The following is a 20,021-nucleotide window of genomic DNA, read 5'->3' on the forward strand; positions in this document are numbered from 1 at the left end:
TATTTGGACAGTGACACAAGTTTTGTTATTTTAGCTGTTTACAAAAACATGTTCAGAAATACAATTATATATATATAATATGGGCTGAAAGTGCACACTCCCAGCTGCAATATGAGAGTTTTCACATCCAAATTGGAGAAAGGGTTTAGGAATCATAGCTCTGTAATGCATAGCCTCCTCTTTACAAGGAACCAAAAGTAATTGGACAAGGCACTCTAAGGGCTGCAATTAACTCTGAGGCGTCTCCCTCGTTAACCTGTAATCAGTGAAGTAGTTAAAAGGTCTGGGGTTGATTACAGGTGTGTGGTTTTGCATTTGGAAGCTGTTGCTGTGACCAGACAACATGCGGTCTAAGGAACTCTCAATTGAGGTGAAGCAGAACATCCTGAGGCTGAAAAAAAAGAAAAAATCCATCAGAGAGATAGCAGACATGCTTGGAGTAGCAAAATCAACAGTCGGGTACATTCTGAGAAAAAAGGAATTGACTGGTGAGCTTGGGAACTCAAAAAGGCCTGGGCGTCCACGGATGACAACACTGGTGGATGATCGCCGCATACTTTCTTTGGTGAAGAAGAACCCGTTCACAACATCAACTAAAGTCCAGAACACTCTCAGTGAAGTAGGTGTATCTGTCTCTAAGTCAACAGTAAAGAGAAGACGCCATGAAAGTAAATTCAAAGGGTTCACATCTAGATGCAAACCATTCATCAATTCCAAAAATAGACAGGCCAGAGTTAAATTTGCTGAAAAACACCTCATGAAGCCAGCTCAGTTTTGGAAAAGTATTCTATGGACAGATGAGACCAAGATCAACCTGTACCAGAATGATGGGAAGAAAAAAGTTTGGAGAAGAAAGGGAACGGCACATGATCCAAGGCACACCACATCCTCTGTAAAACATAGTGGAGGCAACGTGATGGCATGGGCATGCATGGCTTTCAATGGCACTGGGTCACTTGTGTTTATTGATGACATAACAGCAGACAAGAGTAGCCGGATGAATTCTGAAGTGTACAGGGATATACTTTCAGCCCAGATTCAGCCAAATGCCGCAAAGTTGATCGGACGGCGCTTCATAGTACAGATGGACAATGACCCCAAGCGTACAGCCAAAGCCACCCAGGAGTTCATGAGTGCAAAAAAGTGGAACATTCTGCAATGGCCAAGTCAATCACCAGATCTTAACCCAATTGAGCATGCATTTCACTTGCTCAAATCCAGACTTAAGACGGAAAGACCCACAAACAAGCAAGACCTGAAGGCTGCGGCTGTAAAGGCCTGGCAAAGCATTAAGAAGGAGGAAACCCAGCGTTTGGTGATGTCCATGGGTTCCAGACTTAAGGCAGTGATTGCCTCCAAAGGATTCGCAACAAAATATTGAAAATAAAAATATTTTGTTTGGGTTTGGTTTATTTGTCCAATTACTTTTGACCTCCTAAAATCTGGAGTGTTTGTAAAGAAATGTGTACAATTCCTACAATTTCTATCAGATATTTTTGTTCAAACCTTCAAATTAAACGTTACAATCTGCACTTGAATTCTGTTGTAGAGGTTTCATTTCAAATCCAATGTGGTGGCATGCAGAGCCCAACTCGCGAAAATTGTGTCACTGTCCAAATATTTCTGGACCTAACTGTACATTCTGTAGCAGATGAAGTTAAGCTGGGTTTACACACTGCAACATCGCAAACGACATCGCTGTAACGTCACCGGTTTTGTGACGCAATAGCGATGTCGTTTGCGATGTTGCAGTGTGTGAAACACATCAGCGACCTGGCCCCTGCTGTGAAGTTGCTGATCGCTACAAATCGTTCAGGACCATTCTTTGGTTCTTTGTTTCCCGCTGTGCAGCATGATCGCTAGAAAGTTTCAGTGTGTAAAGAGACTTTGCAGCGACTTTGTTAGCGACTTCCTTTCAAAAAGCTGCTTTTCAACGTCCCCAATGACTAGGTAGGTCGCTCTGCAGGTCCGGATCGCTGTTGCGTCGTTGGCCAGGTTTGCCTGTTTGACAGCTCACCAGCGACTCAACAGAGACTTTGGGAGGTCGCTATTGCGTCACAAAACCGGTGACGTTACAGCGATATCACTAGCGATGTTGCAGTGTGTAAACCCAGCTTAAAGAACAGCTTTTGGGTATAGGTTTGTTTACTCTGATTGATAGCAGCTGTTAAATGACTGTCAATCAGCTCCATGTTTGCCAGTTGGCATTGCTGGAAGAATGTGCACATAATAATCAGTAATACATTGTCCTGTGTGTGTGTTGAATATTGGGGAGGTCTTTACCTCAGTATTTGTAAGCAATCCAGGAGTGGGTAATGTTACTATTATACTTTTCCCCTTGATTGTTCCTCTCCTGTTTTTTGGGGGGCTTACAAATGCTGAGGTAAAAATACTCATCAAATACTCAATGTGTGCATGTAGTAGAGTGAGCTGTGGCCTGCAACTCCCAGAACACGTCCTGATTGTTACAAGAATGTGTAAAGTGTATTCCTACGTATTGTAATGCGAGGATGTGCAAATTTCTTACATATGGTTACGTCGCAGTGCTGCCAGATACCATTAGGTGTCGCTGGTCCTGGGCTCTCCAGTTGGAAGGGAATGTTCATTCATGAGGTATAGTGGCAGGAAGGAAAGAGCTAAGTAGGACCCGGCCCACAGTGAAGGGGATCTAGTGGGAAGTAGTTCCTGGTTTTAGTCAGATAAGGTAAGAGTCAGAGAAGAGTGATGAAGTAGATGTAACAGAGTGGAGAGTGTGGTGTGGAGAGGAAGGAACAGGCAGAAGACTGCGCAGGAGAAGGAAACAAGTGGACTAGTAATACAGTTTGCAGCAGAATAGGCTCCATTGAGGTGAAACAAGGGATCAGGAAGTGCCCCCACCTCAAGTAGGCTATTATGAACAAGGCTATTATGAACAGTGTGCACAGTCGGCGGAGTCGGTGTTGACTGACATGGCCACTGATGTGTCGCCCAGGGCTAAGGGGTACTCGGTCCCGGGCCGTATATTTACGGGGATGCAGTGTCACGGGTGAATGCTGGCCGTTGCCCGGTTCTGTGACCCTGAGGATACTTTTTAATGGGGAGTATTTACAGGAGAGATTAAAGTCATTGGTGTGACACCACCTGCAGGTTGCGGCTAAGATGATGGAACCGCCGCTGCAGAGTTGGTTATCCCTAGGGCTGGTGGTAATGGCAGCTGTGGTGGTAGGCCCTCTGCAGGTAGGGCTGAGCCCTGGGAGATGTATGGTGGAGACTTTCGCCGAAGAAGGGAGGCCACACCGTGGGTTGTAAGGTAACAGTCTTTACTCACAGTTTGGCCCTTGGACGGCTGGTTCAGGTCCCTGTAGTTCCAGTGCCAGTTTGATGATTCAGTTGCTCTGTCCCCAGCACTCTCAATGTGGTTGGGTCCCCGTAGCTTGGAGCTGGTTTGGGGCCCGACTGTCTTTTGGCAGTCTCCTCGTCCGTACGGCAGGCAGTGTGGACCCTGTAGGGCCGGACCGTGTTCCGAACACTGATCCGCTCGTTACTGCTGATGCCCCCGGATCTGTGGGTCAGTGAGGTCCGTGAAGGTCCCGTCACTTTGCAGGTATTTGCTAGGCCGCATGAAGCTGACACCTGACCTAGGGCCCTGTGCTCCGTTGGTGCTCTGGTCCCAGTGGTACTCGGGTGACCACTCTCCTGTGCCCCGGGGTCACTGTTACACGACCCAGCTTTAGGCATGTCTCTCTACACTTCCACCCTCTTCACTTCTCGACTCTTGACTATCGACTGACTGTCCCCTCCCACCAGGCTGTCTAGTACCCTGGACTGGCTCCAACCTCTACGTAGCCATCCCTTTGGTGTCTAACTAGCTAATTACCCCTGGTGTGGAGTGGAAACTGGGATTTTGGTGTGTACAGATGTCACTGGAACTGGTGTTCCAGGTCCCTGCAGGTAGGCCCTGCATCCTGGAGAGGATGCAGTACCTAGTAGTGCCCTGAGTGGTTCAGGGGTGCTAAATTCCCCCTTGGTGAAACAGAGCACGTCCTCGAGCTGTAAAAGAGAATAAAGGTTTAATGAACATAAAAAAACATAATATTCTTCCCTCACAGAGAAGGCATTTCTTGAACGTTGCAATGAGCATTTCCCCCTATCACTCACCACCCAAAGGTCCTGGACCCAGAACCCTCTAAGAGGAAGGTCACCAGTCTCCTTGGTGACCAAGTCTCGGCCTACTCTTCCGCAGACCTTTCCTCCAATCTTCCTCTCCTTGGTGGCTGTAACAGTGTAAGGTATACTCTGGGGTGCACAACTGGTGCAACATATTTACAAGATCAGTTCTTGTCACAACCAGTCCTGTGACTGCAGTCCATGTTTATCAAAATTATTAAAACATTTTCAGCTGTGTTTACTTGGCAGAATTATGCAAAGTAGTTAATCCATTCACAACATTCTTATATTAACATTATTTACATTAGAGCATTAATGACTGTAACTATTGAGTAATCTGATAAAATCATTATCCTCCTTGCCACCCTCCACCTAGGGCCTCTGGTGCCACCTACCAGTGACGCACCACCCAAGACCCTGATGGCCTTTTTCAGCTGTAACGGAACATAAAAGCAAAAAGGTTCAACAAGGGTGACAAGATCAGGGTCAAGCTGTCAAAAATATATATTTTCTTCTTATGCAATCATAATGCAACATTTTCATTAGACATTCTTCTTTACTATAAAATCAACATTTCTAATTGCAGCAAAAACTGTAACCTTAACAACTACTGGGTAGCCTGGTTCAGCTACCACAGTGTGGGTGAACTTGGAAATGGAGGAAGAGTACAAGGAGCGGGGGCTGACAGTTCTCTGATCTTCTGAACATGTAAGGCTAGGTTCACATTTCCGTCAATTTGTATCAGTCACAATCCGCGGCTCTGGTAAACAACGGAATCCGTTTGGCGGATTCTGTTGTTTCCCATAGATTTGTATGAGTGGCGGATTGCGACTGATGACCTTGTGTTGCATCCGCTTCGCAGCGCATCAGTCATCTTTGGACTGACTGCCGGGCGTAAACAACGCAGAATGTAACATTTTTTGGGCCGTCAAAATTAACGCACCGCGCAGGAATCCGTCGCAATTCGTCAAGCTTGTAATAGATGTCTATGGTGCTGGATTCCGTCGTAATACGTCTTACGACGGAATCCAGTGCTGGATTCCGTCATGCTCTACTGAGCATGCCCAGCATGTTTGGCACACCCACTGGGCTGTCCCAAACACAAACGGATCGTGACGTATCCGTCAAAAAACGGACGCACAGCAGATGTAACGGACACGACGGATCAGTTTTTTCACAGGATTCCTGTGAACGGAATCAATTGAAAAACACATCTGTTGTGTGAGTTGTCATCTAAAAAGTGACGGATCCGTCGCTGACGGACCTGACGGATTTAAAACAACGGAAATGTGAAACTAGCCTTAGGCGTACCAGCCCCAATCTCCGTGGTGTCAGATGTACGTGACCACATCACCCAGCTGCAGGTCACGATCTGGAAGTCCCTTTTACAGGCAGTCCAATACATCCCGGTGGGATACAAATATTCCCGCATGCATGCCGGACTCCTTGATGAAGCCCCAGCTCTTCTGCTGGTCTAATCTGTCCACGGTGCCCTGGTACCGGTCCCCACGGGCTCACTAGCTGGCTCGGCGCAGGCTCTACTTCTCTTGCAGATTGCGGGCCTCCACCTGCTTCCTCCTGATTGCCCGCTCCAGTCGCTCCCGGGCCAGCCGCTGGATGGTGGCCTGGCAGGCTTAGTAGACCTCCTCATTCATGACAGCCCGCTGTGCAGCGATAGCCATGCTACATGCCGGCTCGAACACCAGGCTCCCCAAACTCGAACAGTCCACATCTGGATCCCCATCAGCGGGTATCTGATCGGCCTGGTTACCGGTGACTCTTCTGGCGGTCGTCGGGTCTTCCAGGGCTGCCTGGAAGAGGGCAGCTGGGGCTTTCTCCTCCGGAGAAGGTGATGCGGATTGGTCTGATCTGGCCGGGGAAGGAGGCATTGCGGCCTGGTCTGGTCTGGCCATGGACAGAGGCGTTTCGGCCTGGTCTGGTCTGGCCGTGGACGGAGGCGTTGTGGCCTGGTCTGGCCGTGAACAGAGGCATTGCGGCCTGGTCTGGTCTGACCGTGTACGGAGGCGTTGCGGCCTGCTCTGGTCTGGCTGTGGACAGAGGGTCCGGTGATACCGGCTGGTCAGCAGTCAGAGGTGGTACAGGTTCCGCTGCCATGGGGACTAGTGGGGCCAGGGAGGCTTGTACTCTTACCGGCTCCCAGCGCTGCTCTTCATACAGGGCCCATTCTTCTTGGGCGAACACGGTCACCACCATCCCCATCATCTCCGAATGCTAGTCCTTGATCTGCTGGATCATCTGTACCCACATCTGGAGGCACAGCCGCTCCAACACCTCTTCAAGCCAGGGTAAGGTTCCGCGGCCAGGCGGCTCGCCCTGGGAGCAGACATCCTGGCTTTTGTGGGTTCACTGGTCTCGCGATCCAGAACTGCCATCCCTTCAGCAAACCAGGGTGCATTCTGCCAATGCCTCTTCCGGCTTCCTGCAGTTAGTTTCGCTTTTGCATGCTGCACACTCCCAGGGGCGGAGTCGGATTTTCCAACGCTTTCGCTACAGTGATTGGCGCAGCCAGTTTTTTTCACAGAAATAAAGATGGTGGAAGATTTTGCACAAAACAGTCCATAAGGCGCACGTCACCCGGGTTAACAGCCTAGTCTATATCCTGTTTGTGACGCCAGAAAAAAGCTGTGTCACCCAGGGCTATGGGGTACTCGGTCCCGGGCCGTATATTTACGGGGATGCTGTCTCATGGGTGAATGCTGGCCATTGCCCAGTTCTGTGACCCCGGGGACGCTTTTAAATGGGGAGTATTTACAGGGGAGATTAAAGTCATTGGTGTGATGCCACCTGCGGGTTAAGATGATGGAACCGCCGCTGCGGAGTTGGTTATCACTAGGGCTGGTGGTAATGGCAGCCGTGGTGGTAGGCCCTCTGTAGGTAGGGCTGAGCCCCATGAGATGTATGGTGGAGACTTTCATCAAAGAAGGGAGGCCACACCGTGGGTTGTAAGATAACAGTCTTTACTCACAGTTGGGCCCTTGGGTGGCTGGTTCAGGTCCCTGTAGTTCCAGTGCCAGTTTGATGACTCGGTTGCTCTGTCCCCGGCACCCTCAGTGTGGTTTGGTCCCTGTAGCTCGGAGCTGGTTTTGGGCCCGACTGTCTTTTGGCAGTCTCCTCGTCCGTACGGTGGGCAGTGTGGACCCTGTAGGGCCGGACCGTGTTCCGAACCCAGATCCGCTTGTTACTGCTGATGCCCCCGGATCTGTGGGTCAGTGAGGTCCGTGAAGGTCCCGTCACTGTGCAGGTATTTGCCAGGTGACGTGAAGCTGACACCTGACCTAAGGCCCTGTGCTCCGTCGGTGCTCTGGTTCCAATGGTGCTCGGGTGTACCTATCCTGGCGACCACTCTCCTGTGCCCCCGGGTCACCGTTACATGACCCAGCTTTAGGCATGTCTCTCTACACTTCCACCCTCTTCACTTCTCGACTCTTGACTCTCGACTGACTGTCCCCTCCCACCAGGCTGTCTAGTACCCTGGACTGGCTCCGCCCTCTAGGTGCCCATCCCTTTGGTGTCTGACTAACCAATTACCCCTGGTGTAGAGTGGAAACTGGGATTTTGATGTGTGCAGATGTCACAGGCACTGGTGTTCCAGGTCCCTGGGGGTAGGCCCTGCATCCTGGTGAGGATGCAGTACCTAGTAGTGCCCTGAGTGGTTCAGGGGCGCTACACTGACACTGTGGGAATACGACTCTAGGAGCTATCTCGAGAAAAGTAGCATAGCCACCAAGGGGACAGCACAGTACCCAACAGCAAAGTGAAAACCCTGTGTAGCCTGTGGGACTCTGACTGCAGCCGTAATGGAATAGCCAAGATGTACTGTCAGTTTTAGAAGTGCAATAGTATTTTGAAGTTGTTGCAAGTAAACTTTTTTCAGTTTTTAAATGGTGTCAAGGTGTCTCAAGTAACTTTGCACACAGAACCGCAGAATGTGAACCAAACCCTAAGAAGCTGGCTTGTAATCCAGAAGCACTAATGCTCCCAGGTAACACCTCAATACCCACTCCACTATGCACTTTATACCCTGTGTCTGTAGCGTGCTGGGTGGGTTGAGGACTGCAGCCCTTGCCCATGACCACCGCTCTGGTTACGTTACATGCACGTGGCTCAACGCAAGTGTCTTGTTTGTTCTTCATGTGATTGGCAGCTTGTTTACAACACCCCTGCAGGTCCAACATAATCCACACCACAACATCCCACAACGACTCCGGCTCTGCTACATCCTGAAGTCATACTGCACAGTCACTTAGAATCACTACGATGTATGTAACACACTGACGGAGCCACAGCTGTGAGAGCGGTGACATCAGCGAGTTCACCTCAGGTCACAGCTGGCTGTTTCTACGGTAACCCAGCTGTGACCTCAGGTGAACTCACAGGTTTTTGATGCTTTTTTTCTGCCAGGAGATGAACATTTGGTGCAGAAATTTCTGCAACCACATACGCAACGTGCATACATAGCCTAATCTGGCAATTCGGCATTGACTTCAGTGACTTTACCTTAGGTGAGTTCACTGAGTTCAATGAGTCCACATTAGGTGAGTTCACCTGAGGTCACAGCTGGGATACTATGATAAACTGTGACCTCAGGTCAACTCACTGACATCACCACTCACAGCTACGGCTCCATCAGTGTGTTCTGAGGCTGTAGTGCGACCTCAGGATTTAGCAGAGCCAGGATCGTCATGGGACGTCATGGTGTGGATTACGTCGTACCTGCAGGGGCATTTTGGGGGTTAAGAAATTGGAGATGATTGGGTGATGAAACCGCTGCCCGCAGCGATATCACCTCAAGTCAAGCGGTCCGAGGTTGTAACTAGCGGTAACATCACGGGCCTCTCGCGAGACAACGCGGCGGTCATTGAACTTAGTGACGAGCGCTGACGTCACGAGTTCAGTGGCATTCATTACCACAGGTAATGTACCTAGCTAACCTCTTGACGTCAGCGCTCGTCATGCCCTGCAGTGACATGGCCTGACCTAATGATGTTAGATCAGGTCACTGCACTGCTCTCCCAGCTAATGGGGAACATTCTGCTCTACCTTGACTGGGATAGTATGGATCGTCATGGGATCCCCTTATTGGATTACACCGACCCGGATTTTCTTTTTTCTTTTCAATAAATTGGTGAAAGAGGCAAATGTATTGGGTTTGGATATTGTGTTTTTTCAAATAAAAATAAGTTTGTTGACTGTTTTTTTTTATTACTGACTGGGTTAGTGATGTCGAGTATCTGATAGACGCCGTGACATCACTAATGCCAGGGCATGAGTCCAGGTGACATTACACAGCTGTTGTCAACCACATATATTACCCCGTTTGCCACCGCAAACGAATGCGCCACTTCTGGGGCGGCTGCGGCCTGCTATTTATAGGCTGGGGAGAGTCTAATAACCGTGGACCTCCCTAATCGGAGAATACCAGACCACAACTGTCCGCTTTACCTTGGCTGGTGATCCAATTTGAGGGGACCCCACATTTTTTGTTTTAAATTATTTATTTAATTTAATTTAAAATAACTGTGGGGTGCCCTCTGTTTTGGATTACCAGCCAAGGTGAAGCTGCCAGTTGCTGTCTGCAGGCTACCGCTGTCAGCTTCACATTAGCTGGCTACAAAAAATAGGGGGGACCCCACGTGGTTTTTTTAAGTTTATTTTGTGCTAAGTACAAGGCTAAACACAGTTTACTGCCATATGAAAGGCACTAAAGAGTGCAAGATTACAAAATGCAAGGGAGTGGGACATTATATATGTCTTTCTTATCTATTATCTATCTATTATATATCTATTAATTTATCTACAGTATCTATTAGCTATCCATCCAGCTATCTATCTTTCTAGCTTTTGACTGTACGTAACCCTCCGTCTGTTTTTTTTGCGGACCGCAAAAGGCACACAGACCATATATGAATGGAATGGATATGGATGTCAAACGGATGAATCTGTGGAAAAACAGGACAGTTTTTTTGTGGACCACAAAAATGGGGCAGTCGTGTGAATGTACCCTAAGGGCATGTGCGCACGTGTGCGTATTGCATGCATTTACGCTGCGTTTAGCACTGCAGTGTAAATACATGCGTCCTGCATCCCCTGCACAATCTATAAAGATTGTGCATAATCTATCTGCACGTTGTTTTTTGAAAGCAGCGATTTGCATGCTGAAATTTTGATCTAAATTGGTGCGTTCAAAAATGCAGCATGTCACTTCTTTCGTGCGCTTTGGATGCAGCTCCCACTCTGTCTACGGGAGAAGCAGCATCCATAGCGCATGAAATCGGCATCTATTCTGCAGACACACTGCATCCATTACGCAGTGTTTCTGCAGCGATTTGAAGCGCACATGTGCTGACAAATCACTGCAGAATTTTCAGCATGTATATGCGCACAAAGCCTAAAGGCCTATTTACACGCAACGACATTGCTAACGAGATGTTGTTGGGGTCACGGAATTCGTGACGCACATCCAGCCTCGTTAGCGTCGTCGTTGCGTGTGAAACGTACGAACGACTGCTAACGATCAAAAATACTCACCTAATCGCTGATCGTTGACACGTTGTTCATTTTCATAATATCATTGCTCTTGCTGGACGCAGGTTGTTCGACATTCCTGAGGCAGCACAGATCGCTACGTGTGACACCTTAGGAACGACGAACAACACCGTACCTGCGTCCTCCGGCAACATGGTGGGCGTCTTTCCTTCGTCTGCTCCCCGCCCCTTCGCTTCTAATGGTGGCCTGCCATGTGACGTCACTGTGATGCAGCACGAACCGCTTTCTTAGAAAAGAGGCAGTTCGTCTGCCACAGCGACGACGCTAGGAAGGTAAGTATGTGTGACGGTGACTAACGATATTGTGCGCCACGGGCAGCGATTTGCCCGTGACGCACAAATGACAGGGGCGGGTGCGATCGGCAGCGACATCGCTAGCGATGTCGCTGTGTGTAAATGGGCCTTTAGTCTTATTCTTTTAAAATACATTTTTTGTTGTTAGCATAATAAAGATTTTCTATATGTTAATATATTAGAATTCTGACTATTTTTGGCAATTTGCCCAACATTTTCCTAACATAACTATCAGCATTTTGCAGGTTCAAACATGAAAGCATGTCTTGAATTCAACAAAGATGTGAAAACCACATAATGTAATGTTTGCAGATTTCTGCAATAAAGAAGTTTCCTGCTTCTGAAGGAGGCCTTCCTGTTACATTGAAAGATACCAGCAGAAAGGCTGTGAGAGACAGACTTGTGAAATCTGCAATTGAAAATGTTCCATCAATTGGCTAAGATGTGCTGTCTGAACTGGATATATGAACTGTATGAAGCACTTCTGGCAAATTTCTAGTAATATTTGCGCCTCTTTTTATGTGGCCATGTTCATACTAACCCTTGGCTGAAGGTTATGCCATGCTGGCTGAGTTTGGCTCCAGTCCCACATTGCAAGCTCCAGTTCCACTTCCCCCAAGAAAATGTTCCTTGCTAAGGACCCACGATGCCACACAGAAAGGTTTAAGAAACGGCTCTGTAGTTCTGATCTCTCAAGCTTATACTGTCACATAAAAACAGTGTTAGATACACTATGGCCTGGAACATACCTGGAAAAATGTTACATATTTAATTAGGTAGAAAGAACATACATGGTCAGTGAGTTTGACCTTTATAAAATGGATAATAAAACATTGGCTGCTAATGTAATTAGACTACTCAATGCTATTAGGCATTGGATGTGAGAATATATAGCTCTTTTTTTAATGTTGACCTAGTATGTGTTCTTAGGTGAAGCTGCTTCCGGTCTTTTACCTGAAGTGGCTTTGTTGGCGGACTTGCGTTGTCACTGCCGCCGCCGTCTTTTTCTTAAAATTTTAACTATAACAAGAGTGAACATGCTAATTCTTTTTAGCCACTTCATGATTTCTGAAACTGTTAAAATAAGTAACAAAGGACTGAGCCTGTGCACAGCAATGATGTTTTTGCATTGCTGTGCATTATGTTCATTTTTTTGCAGAGGTTTTGTATTTTTTTGGGGTTTTTTTTATAAAAGCTGAAAAAGACATTGTGTGCACATATGCTACTGCAAGAGTCCATGCTGTGTAGCTAGCTGCTGTTTGCCAGTTAGTGTGTTAGTACCATGTTTTGCAAACAATTATGAAGACAAGGTCTTCAGGTGGTGACTATTGTGAGTAGCAATGTACAGATCTGGATGCATGAATACTGGGGGGAGGATAGGATGATAATGCCAGTTAGAGGGGTGCTTGAAGCGAGATACAATAGTATGGTTAATTTGCTTGATGCAAAAATATCAAAAGGGAGTATAAAGTGATGGAAGTATACTGCCTATAAGAGAAGGAGGCATAAGGATTCAGTATGCTTTCTCTGCTATAGCTGTCATTATATTGGGACAGTGGAGCTCTTGATTTCACTATGGTGTAAGCAGAAATGGACATGCTGAATGTGGCTCTCAAAGTAAGAAAGGTTGGGGACCAGTGCCCTACTATATCTATCATTCATTACTATTTCACTGAGTAGGGGATTTCATATCCTCACTACTCTAACCAAAAAGAATCCTTTCCTATGCTGCTTCTCTTCCTATATTGTAAGCATAGTTTGTGATTGTATATAAAGTGTATAATTTTAAAATCTTATCAAGAATACTGTGGTTTTTGTCTCAGGATCGGTAGATCACATTGAGACTTTCCCCTACTGAGACCAACAAAATAATTAAGGATAAAAAGTTTATTTAAACAAAAAAATAAAGCATAAAATGAAATAATATTTTTTAATCCAACCTTAAGAGTTTCATTGAAGAGGGGGTCCAAAGTCTTCTTCTTCACCTTTGTTTTCCTCTTGCCTTGTACAGACTTGTCGGGAAGCAAATAACATTTCACATACCTAAGGATATTTATTAAAGAAAAAAATATAGATGACTGCCTACAAGCATCTCTGCACCCAAGCAGCTAATACCAATGAGCAGTAAGCTTAGATACACACTAATGCCACATTCACACATCCGTATACCACGGCCAGAGCATGGATTGCGACTGATTGGCTGCAAATGTCCTGTCCTGAACTTGACAGCCTAAAACATGGGTTGATAAACCCACAGCCAGTTCATGAATAAGGGACCGTAACATCCAGATGTGTGAAAATATAATAGAAATCCATAGTCCATAGTATTTGAAGCCTATGGGCGGCTTCTCACTTGCGAGTTTCTCGCAGTAGAGCAATGCGAGAAAAACTCGCATTGGAATCGGACACATGTTAGTCAATGATTCAGCTCGCATTTGCGATTTTTTTCTCAGTCCAGATCGGACTGAGAAAAAAATCGCAGCATGCTGCTTTTTTGCGAGTTTCTACTGCGAGTTTCTCCAATGCAAGTCTATGGGAGCGTGTAAAAAATCGGATGTCACGGGACGGCACTCACACCATCCTAGTGACATCCGATTTTTTAAATACATTTCTCGCATGTTTCCTAAAACACTGGAAACGAGTGATGTCTCACAATGTCTGTCAATCACTATTCTCTGTCAGTCGGTCTCTCCCTCTCGGTCTCTATTCTCTCTATGTCGGTCCGTCACTATCTCTGTCCCTCTCTCACAGTCTGTCGGTCATTTTCCCCTCCTCTCTCATACTCACCGATCCCCGATCTCCGGCGCGGCGCTGCACGGCATTCACACTGCTGCGGCGGCTTTTACTATTTTGAAAAAGCCGGCCGCTCATTAAACAATCTTGTATTCCCTGTTTTCCCTGCCCACAGGCGCCTATAATTGGTTGCAGTGAGACACGCCCCCACGCTGAGTGACAGGTGTCTCTCTGCACCCAATCACAGCAGCCGGTGGGCGGGTCTATACTGTGCAGTGAAATAAATAATTAAATAATTTAAAAAAACGGCGTGCGGTCCCCCCCAATTTTAATACCAGCCAGAAAAAGCCATACGGCTGAAGGCTGGTATTCTCAGGATGGGGAGCTCCACGTTATGGGGAGCCCCCCAGCCTAACAATATCAGTCAGCAGCCGCCCAGAATTGCCGCATACATTATATGCGACAGTTCTGGGACTGTACCCGTCTCTTCCCGATTTGCCCTGGTGCGTTGGCAAATCGGGGTAATAAGGAGTTAATGGCAGCCCATAGCTGCCACTAAATCCTAGATTAATCATGTCAGGCGTCTCCCCGAGATATCTTCCTTGATTAATCTGTAAATTACAGTAAATAAACACACACACCCGAAAAAATCCTTTATTAGAAATAAAAAACACAAACAAATTCCCTCATTACCAATTTAATAAGCCCCAAAAAGCCCTCCATGTCCGGCGTAATCCACGGACCTCCAGCGTCGCTTCCAGCATGAAGGGAGAGGCAAAAAGGGCGGAGCGCACCACTACAATGAAAAATGAATGAGTCAAGAGAAGGTGCACCCTGGTGCAGGGAGGAAGACAAGTGCAAAAAAAGGGGACAGATCCTGCACACAAAATCAGGGGCACACTGGGTGAATACAATAAACAAAGAACACCTTTATTGGGTACATAACAATGACATGTTAAAAACATTAAAAACAAACATGAAGACAAGAAACATCCATTTGGCGGAGCCAAGCCCAAAAATATCACACCAAAGTACCAATATGTATATGAGGAAAAAATCAAACAGCATAAATAGTATAAAATACACTAAATTTGTGCAGTATCAAATATCATATGTCATGAGAATCCTCTGGTGATATTATAGCATAATCAACCTGCGTAAATAAAGTGCATAAAGCCTATATCATGAAGCCAACAAGGAGCCAAGTATATTGGTGGCTATAAATGGTTGATGTACATGCAGTCACAGCGGACATAGATGCCCTGGAAAAACCAGTAAGTAAACGTGATATCACAATAGAGAAATGGCACCAGAGCATATGTGCAACAAGGTGGTAAAAACACAATCACTGTGGCGCAAAAGCATATATAAGCCCAAAATAAGAGGGCATAAACATTCAGCCAAGGGGTGCAAACCTATGTGAGCCGGAGATGGAAAACAGAAAGCTCCAAGGGCTGCATGGTGATACAATCAATACCAAAATATGGCATGAGAAGCAGGGCAAATAGATGGTGGCAAGGGGGTCACCAGAGGGAAATGAAGGAGGTCAAATGCACATGGCCTGAGGTGGGGCAAGGCAAGAGTAACCGCTCAAAGTGGACGGCCCGACGCGTATCGCCGCAAGGGCGGCTTCATCAGGGAAAGTAAAACAAATACCCAACGGAGGAGTATATATGTACATAAATAAATTAGGTGAACACACGCACCTGTGCAGCAGCAAAGCAGGGTGCAATCAGCGCTGTGCAACATCACATGGCAATATGGTGGCATGATGATCAGCCGGCCGGGAGTGAGGCCACAATACTGGCGCGATAGTGTGGTCTGCGCGCCTGCGCAGTACATGGGGACGGAATGGCAAGAGGATCAAAAGAAAAACTGCTGAGCACAGAGCAGGAGGAGCGCGCATGCGCAGAATATGTAAACAAGACGCACATGGTGGAGTCGGCGCGGTGCAGAGGTACAAAACCACCGCGTAAGATCGCCCACTGTTAGCAATGATAGCACACGGGTTCACAAAGAATAACCCTGTGTGTGAGGGCATCTCCCACCTGAGGGCAGAACAATGGGAGGATACCAACAAGAAAAGGACCAGATAATAAATAGAAATATAATAACTTTATAATGAAAAAACAGTGTGGGCCCACACAGACAGACATGTTAGTATGAGAAGACGCATACAAAGATCAATATATATAATGGATATGACCCTATCTATGCAGTAATTGCATGAGGAAGAATAAGGCAATATAGACAGTTATTAATGGGCATTTTAAACCTAAGCCATTTTTTATTGTTGTATAGCAAAGGCGGATGTACCAGTCAAAGAAAATAGCCAGACATGAAATGAATCATGGCACATACGATGGTGCATAAGTATGATGAAAACTTATGCGCAAAATGGTACAAATGAGCTGCAAATAGTACAGGCAAGCACGCACGTGCCCACATACCCATGTACGCATGTGCGTGCCCGGCATTGCGCAAAAGTAACAGCAGGGTGGCCACAATTGGGACACAAAACCTATTATAACAATAGTAATATGTTTATAGCTGTACAGAAAAAGCATGTAAAAATGGTCACAATTGGGACAAGCTGCCCATAGTGACGATGATATGTTTGATACTGCACAGAAATATCGAATGTGTCGCCACAATTGCGGTATAATACCCATAGAAACAATGGCAATACACTTAATGCTGCGCCGAAGTATCATAAAGACAAATGTGTCATAACAACTAAGGACACTTGCAGGTGAGCAACCAGATGGCATGATAACAAGAGAACGGAATTCAGGATGCACGAAGAAGAAGCCAGCCCATGGGATGCCGTATTCATGATGTTTTCCAAACTCATGGACATGGGTTGGATAAACCAGGTCCAGTGTTCCACTTGAGCAGAAATCCAAGGGTAGGCAAAAACCTGTAGATCCACAGAAAAATTTAAGCAGAAATGTGCCTAAGGAAGAGAAAAAGGAAAACAAAGGAATAATTTAGAAAATTTAAATGAAAAGAACGTGACATGAAGGTGACATGTTATGGTAAAGTCCAGAAACAAGGGCAGTAGATCAACCAAGAAAACCAGTGAAGAGGAGTTCCTCATTCAACCCAAATGGGGTCATGGAATTCAATCTGAAGATCCATCGTGATTCGTTTTGGAGGAGCCATCTAGTGCAGGTGCCCCCTCTGGCATTGGTGCTGCATTTTTGTAGCCCATACACACGGATACCACGTGGGCTACCCCGATGTTGTTGCAAAAAGTGTGCTGCCACTGAGGTGATGGATTTACCTTTTAGAGAATCCGAGGCTGCCAGATTGATTGTCGAGATGTGTTTCTGAATCCTCTTCCTGAGTTCTTGTGTAGTCTGCCCCACATATACTTTGTCACAAGGGCATACGATACAGTAAATTACATTCTTAGTCTTACAGTTAATGTAAGACTTGATGGAATAATTCGTGGAATCCTGTGGATTGTAAAAGACATCATGGGTAGCCCTCATGAAGCCACAAATGTTACAGTCACCACATGGAAAAGAACCTTTGAGGATAACACCACGATGCAATCTGGTTGTGGGTCTGACAAAGTGACTACAAGTCAGGAGGTCCCTGAGATTGGGTGCCCGACGTGCAGTAATAAGAGGTTGTGGAGAGACCACCAACGAAGTCTGTGTATCTGTGGTAAGAATAGGCCAGTGTCTTTGTAAAATATCTCTCACCTGTTTCCATTCGTCGTTAAACGTGGTTATAAACCTGACACAATTGTCCTTAAATTTCGGTTTAGGTCTGACGAGGGATGCTTGCGTTTCACTTTTAGCCTTTTGGTATGCCTGAGAGATTATCTTCTTGGGGTAGCCTCGATCCAAAAACCTGGAGGTAAGATTGAGAGCCTGTTTATTGAAATCACTGTCTTCACTGCAGTTACGTCTAACTCGAAGGAATTGCCCAGTGGGTATACCAGATTTGGTGTGCCGTGGATGGAAGCTTGTAAAATGGAGCAAGCTGTTAGTTGCTGTGGCCTTCCTATATAGATTTGTAGAGAGGCCATCGTCCTTGATGGAAACCTCCAGGTCCAGGAAATATACCGCTGTAGACGAGATATGATGGGAGAGAAGAATGTTAAAATTGTTGACATTCAAGCTGGAGATAAAGGCATGGCACTCTTCCTCAAGGCCGTCCCATATAAAGATGATGTCATCAATATAGCGATACCAGTGAGGCACATGTTCTTTAAATGCCTGGGATTGAAAGACAATGGTTGACTCCCACCAACCTAAAAAAAGGTTGGCAAAGGAAGGCGCACAGCGAGCACCCATTGCCACTCCTGAGACCTGTCTATAGTATGTCCTGTCAAAAAGGAAATAATTATGACATAGGACAAAATCAAGGAGGTCAATCAGGAAAGAGTCATGCATGCGGTCAGAGCGGAGTTGTAAGTCCAAAAAATGTGTGACCGCATGCATGCCATCTGGGTGTCGAATGCTGGTATACAGTGATTCAACATCACATGTTACCAAGAGAGCACCAGGGGGAAGAGAGATTCCTCTGCAGATTTGAACAAAATTCATGGTGTCCTGGATGAAGGAAGGGAGTTTACTGACAAGGGGTTGAAGGAAGAAGTCCACATAGGTGCTGGCCCTTTCGCACAGGCTCCCTATGCTTGCCACGATGGGTCGGCCAGGGGGCCTGGAGGTGGATTTATGGACCTTGGGCAGTAAATAGAAGGTTGGAACAATGGGGTCAGTGACCCACATATATTTCTTCTCCTTCTCGGATATGACACCTAAGCGATGGGCAGAATGCAGTAGATGATGGAGTTTAGAGGTAAACACCTGTGTTGGATCAGAGGGAAGTTTGATATAATAGGTGGTGTTGTTGAGCTGCCTATGAGCCTCATCGAGGTACATATCAGTGGGCCACAGCACCACGTTCCCACCTTTATCGGCTTCCTTAATAAGGAAGTCACTGTTGTTCTTTAATTTTGAGATAGCCTGTTTTTCCTGAGAGGACAGATTTGGTGCCCTAGGGGAGCGAGATGTGAGCTTGGTCATATCTGCTCTGGCCAACTCGAAGAAAATTTTTATGGCGGGTACCAAGGAAAATGAGGGAGTGGCAATAGATTTATTTTTGAGTGGAAAGTGTTTCCTACCTGGTATGTCCGAATTTTCATCCAGTAACTCCAATAAATCCTGGAAGGTTTGTTGTTCATCCGGTGCTAATTGGTCCATGATTTGAGGTCGCCTGTAGATAACCTGGAAGACGAGGTTACGACAAAAAAGATAAAGGTCTTTGATCAGAGAAAATTTATCAAACGAGTGTGTGGGTGAAAAGGTGAGTCCTCTTTCCAACACTGAAATTTCCTGTAGATATAGTTCGTAGGTGGATAAATTGATAATCTGCAGAGAGCCTCTTACCTGGTTGTCTGTATCCATGTTTGGAGTGCCATCCCTATTTAGAATCGATACCTCGTCTTCCTGAAGGGTAATTGGCGGTTTTTGTAGCCCTGTTTTCTTGCGGCCTTGCCCCTTGCGCCCACCTCTTCTGACCCTGCGTCGGGGTCGCTGCTGGTGGATAAAAAATCACTGGAACTGTTTTCCTGTGCCGAGGGAAACGTATTGGCAGCATTCCTATAAGCCCGATTGGTGTTGTGACCACGGGAGTTACCTCTGTGCCTCCACTTGAAAGCCACCTTGTTATCAAAGTCAGCCCTATCACGCTGAAACTTCCCACACTTCCTGTCAACTATTTCTTTCTCATACTTGTCCATCTGCTCCTTAAGTTTAGATTGGAATGTAGTGACTAGAGAGCGGTCCTCAAATCTCGCCAGTTTGGACTCCAGGTCCTTGATGTTGGTTTTGGTAGTGGCCAATAATACCCTGTCGTGTTCAAGCAACATGTTGATGAGGATGTTGGAACAACGGAGCAAGCCCTGTTCCCAAGTATCTTGAAATGCGATAGATGGTTCCCAGGCAGGGAAAATATTAACGCGGAGACCACGTGGAACAATACCAGCCCTGAGGTACTCCTCAAGGCTGCGTATGTTCCACCATAGGCGTATGCCGGTTTTATGGGCTGACAATAAATCAGAAGTAAGGAGGGAAAATTCATCAGAAATCTTGGCTGGGGGCACGGAGGAAAAAACATTATCAGAGTGTTGCTGCCACGTCGCCTCACGTGTGTCCCAATCCATATCGATAACAAGTAACAGTGCCAATTGCAGTACGATGCTGCTACAAAAGCAAGTGAGTCACCAAACTCGTACAATAATAATATTATTGAGTATATATC

General features: G+C 46.4%; 1 protein-coding gene across 2 annotated transcripts in view; it reads right to left on the reverse strand.

Moving 5' to 3' along the window:
• Nucleotides 1–20,021, reverse strand: part of SYTL1 (synaptotagmin like 1) — a 492,061-nt gene that overhangs the window by 35,318 nt on the left and 436,722 nt on the right. For both annotated transcript variants that reach the window (XM_075335915.1, XM_075335916.1), the window contains exons 10-11: nt 12,947–13,049; nt 11,548–11,709 (exon numbers count right to left, since the gene is read on the reverse strand). In XM_075335915.1, the coding sequence (XP_075192030.1) occupies nt 11,548–11,709; nt 12,947–13,049 (265 nt within the window). The remainder of the gene's footprint in view (nt 1–11,547; nt 11,710–12,946; nt 13,050–20,021) is intronic.

Source organism: Anomaloglossus baeobatrachus, chromosome 2 (genome assembly GCF_048569485.1).
Source record: "Anomaloglossus baeobatrachus isolate aAnoBae1 chromosome 2, aAnoBae1.hap1, whole genome shotgun sequence".
Taxonomy (NCBI): domain Eukaryota; kingdom Metazoa; phylum Chordata; class Amphibia; order Anura; family Aromobatidae; genus Anomaloglossus; species Anomaloglossus baeobatrachus.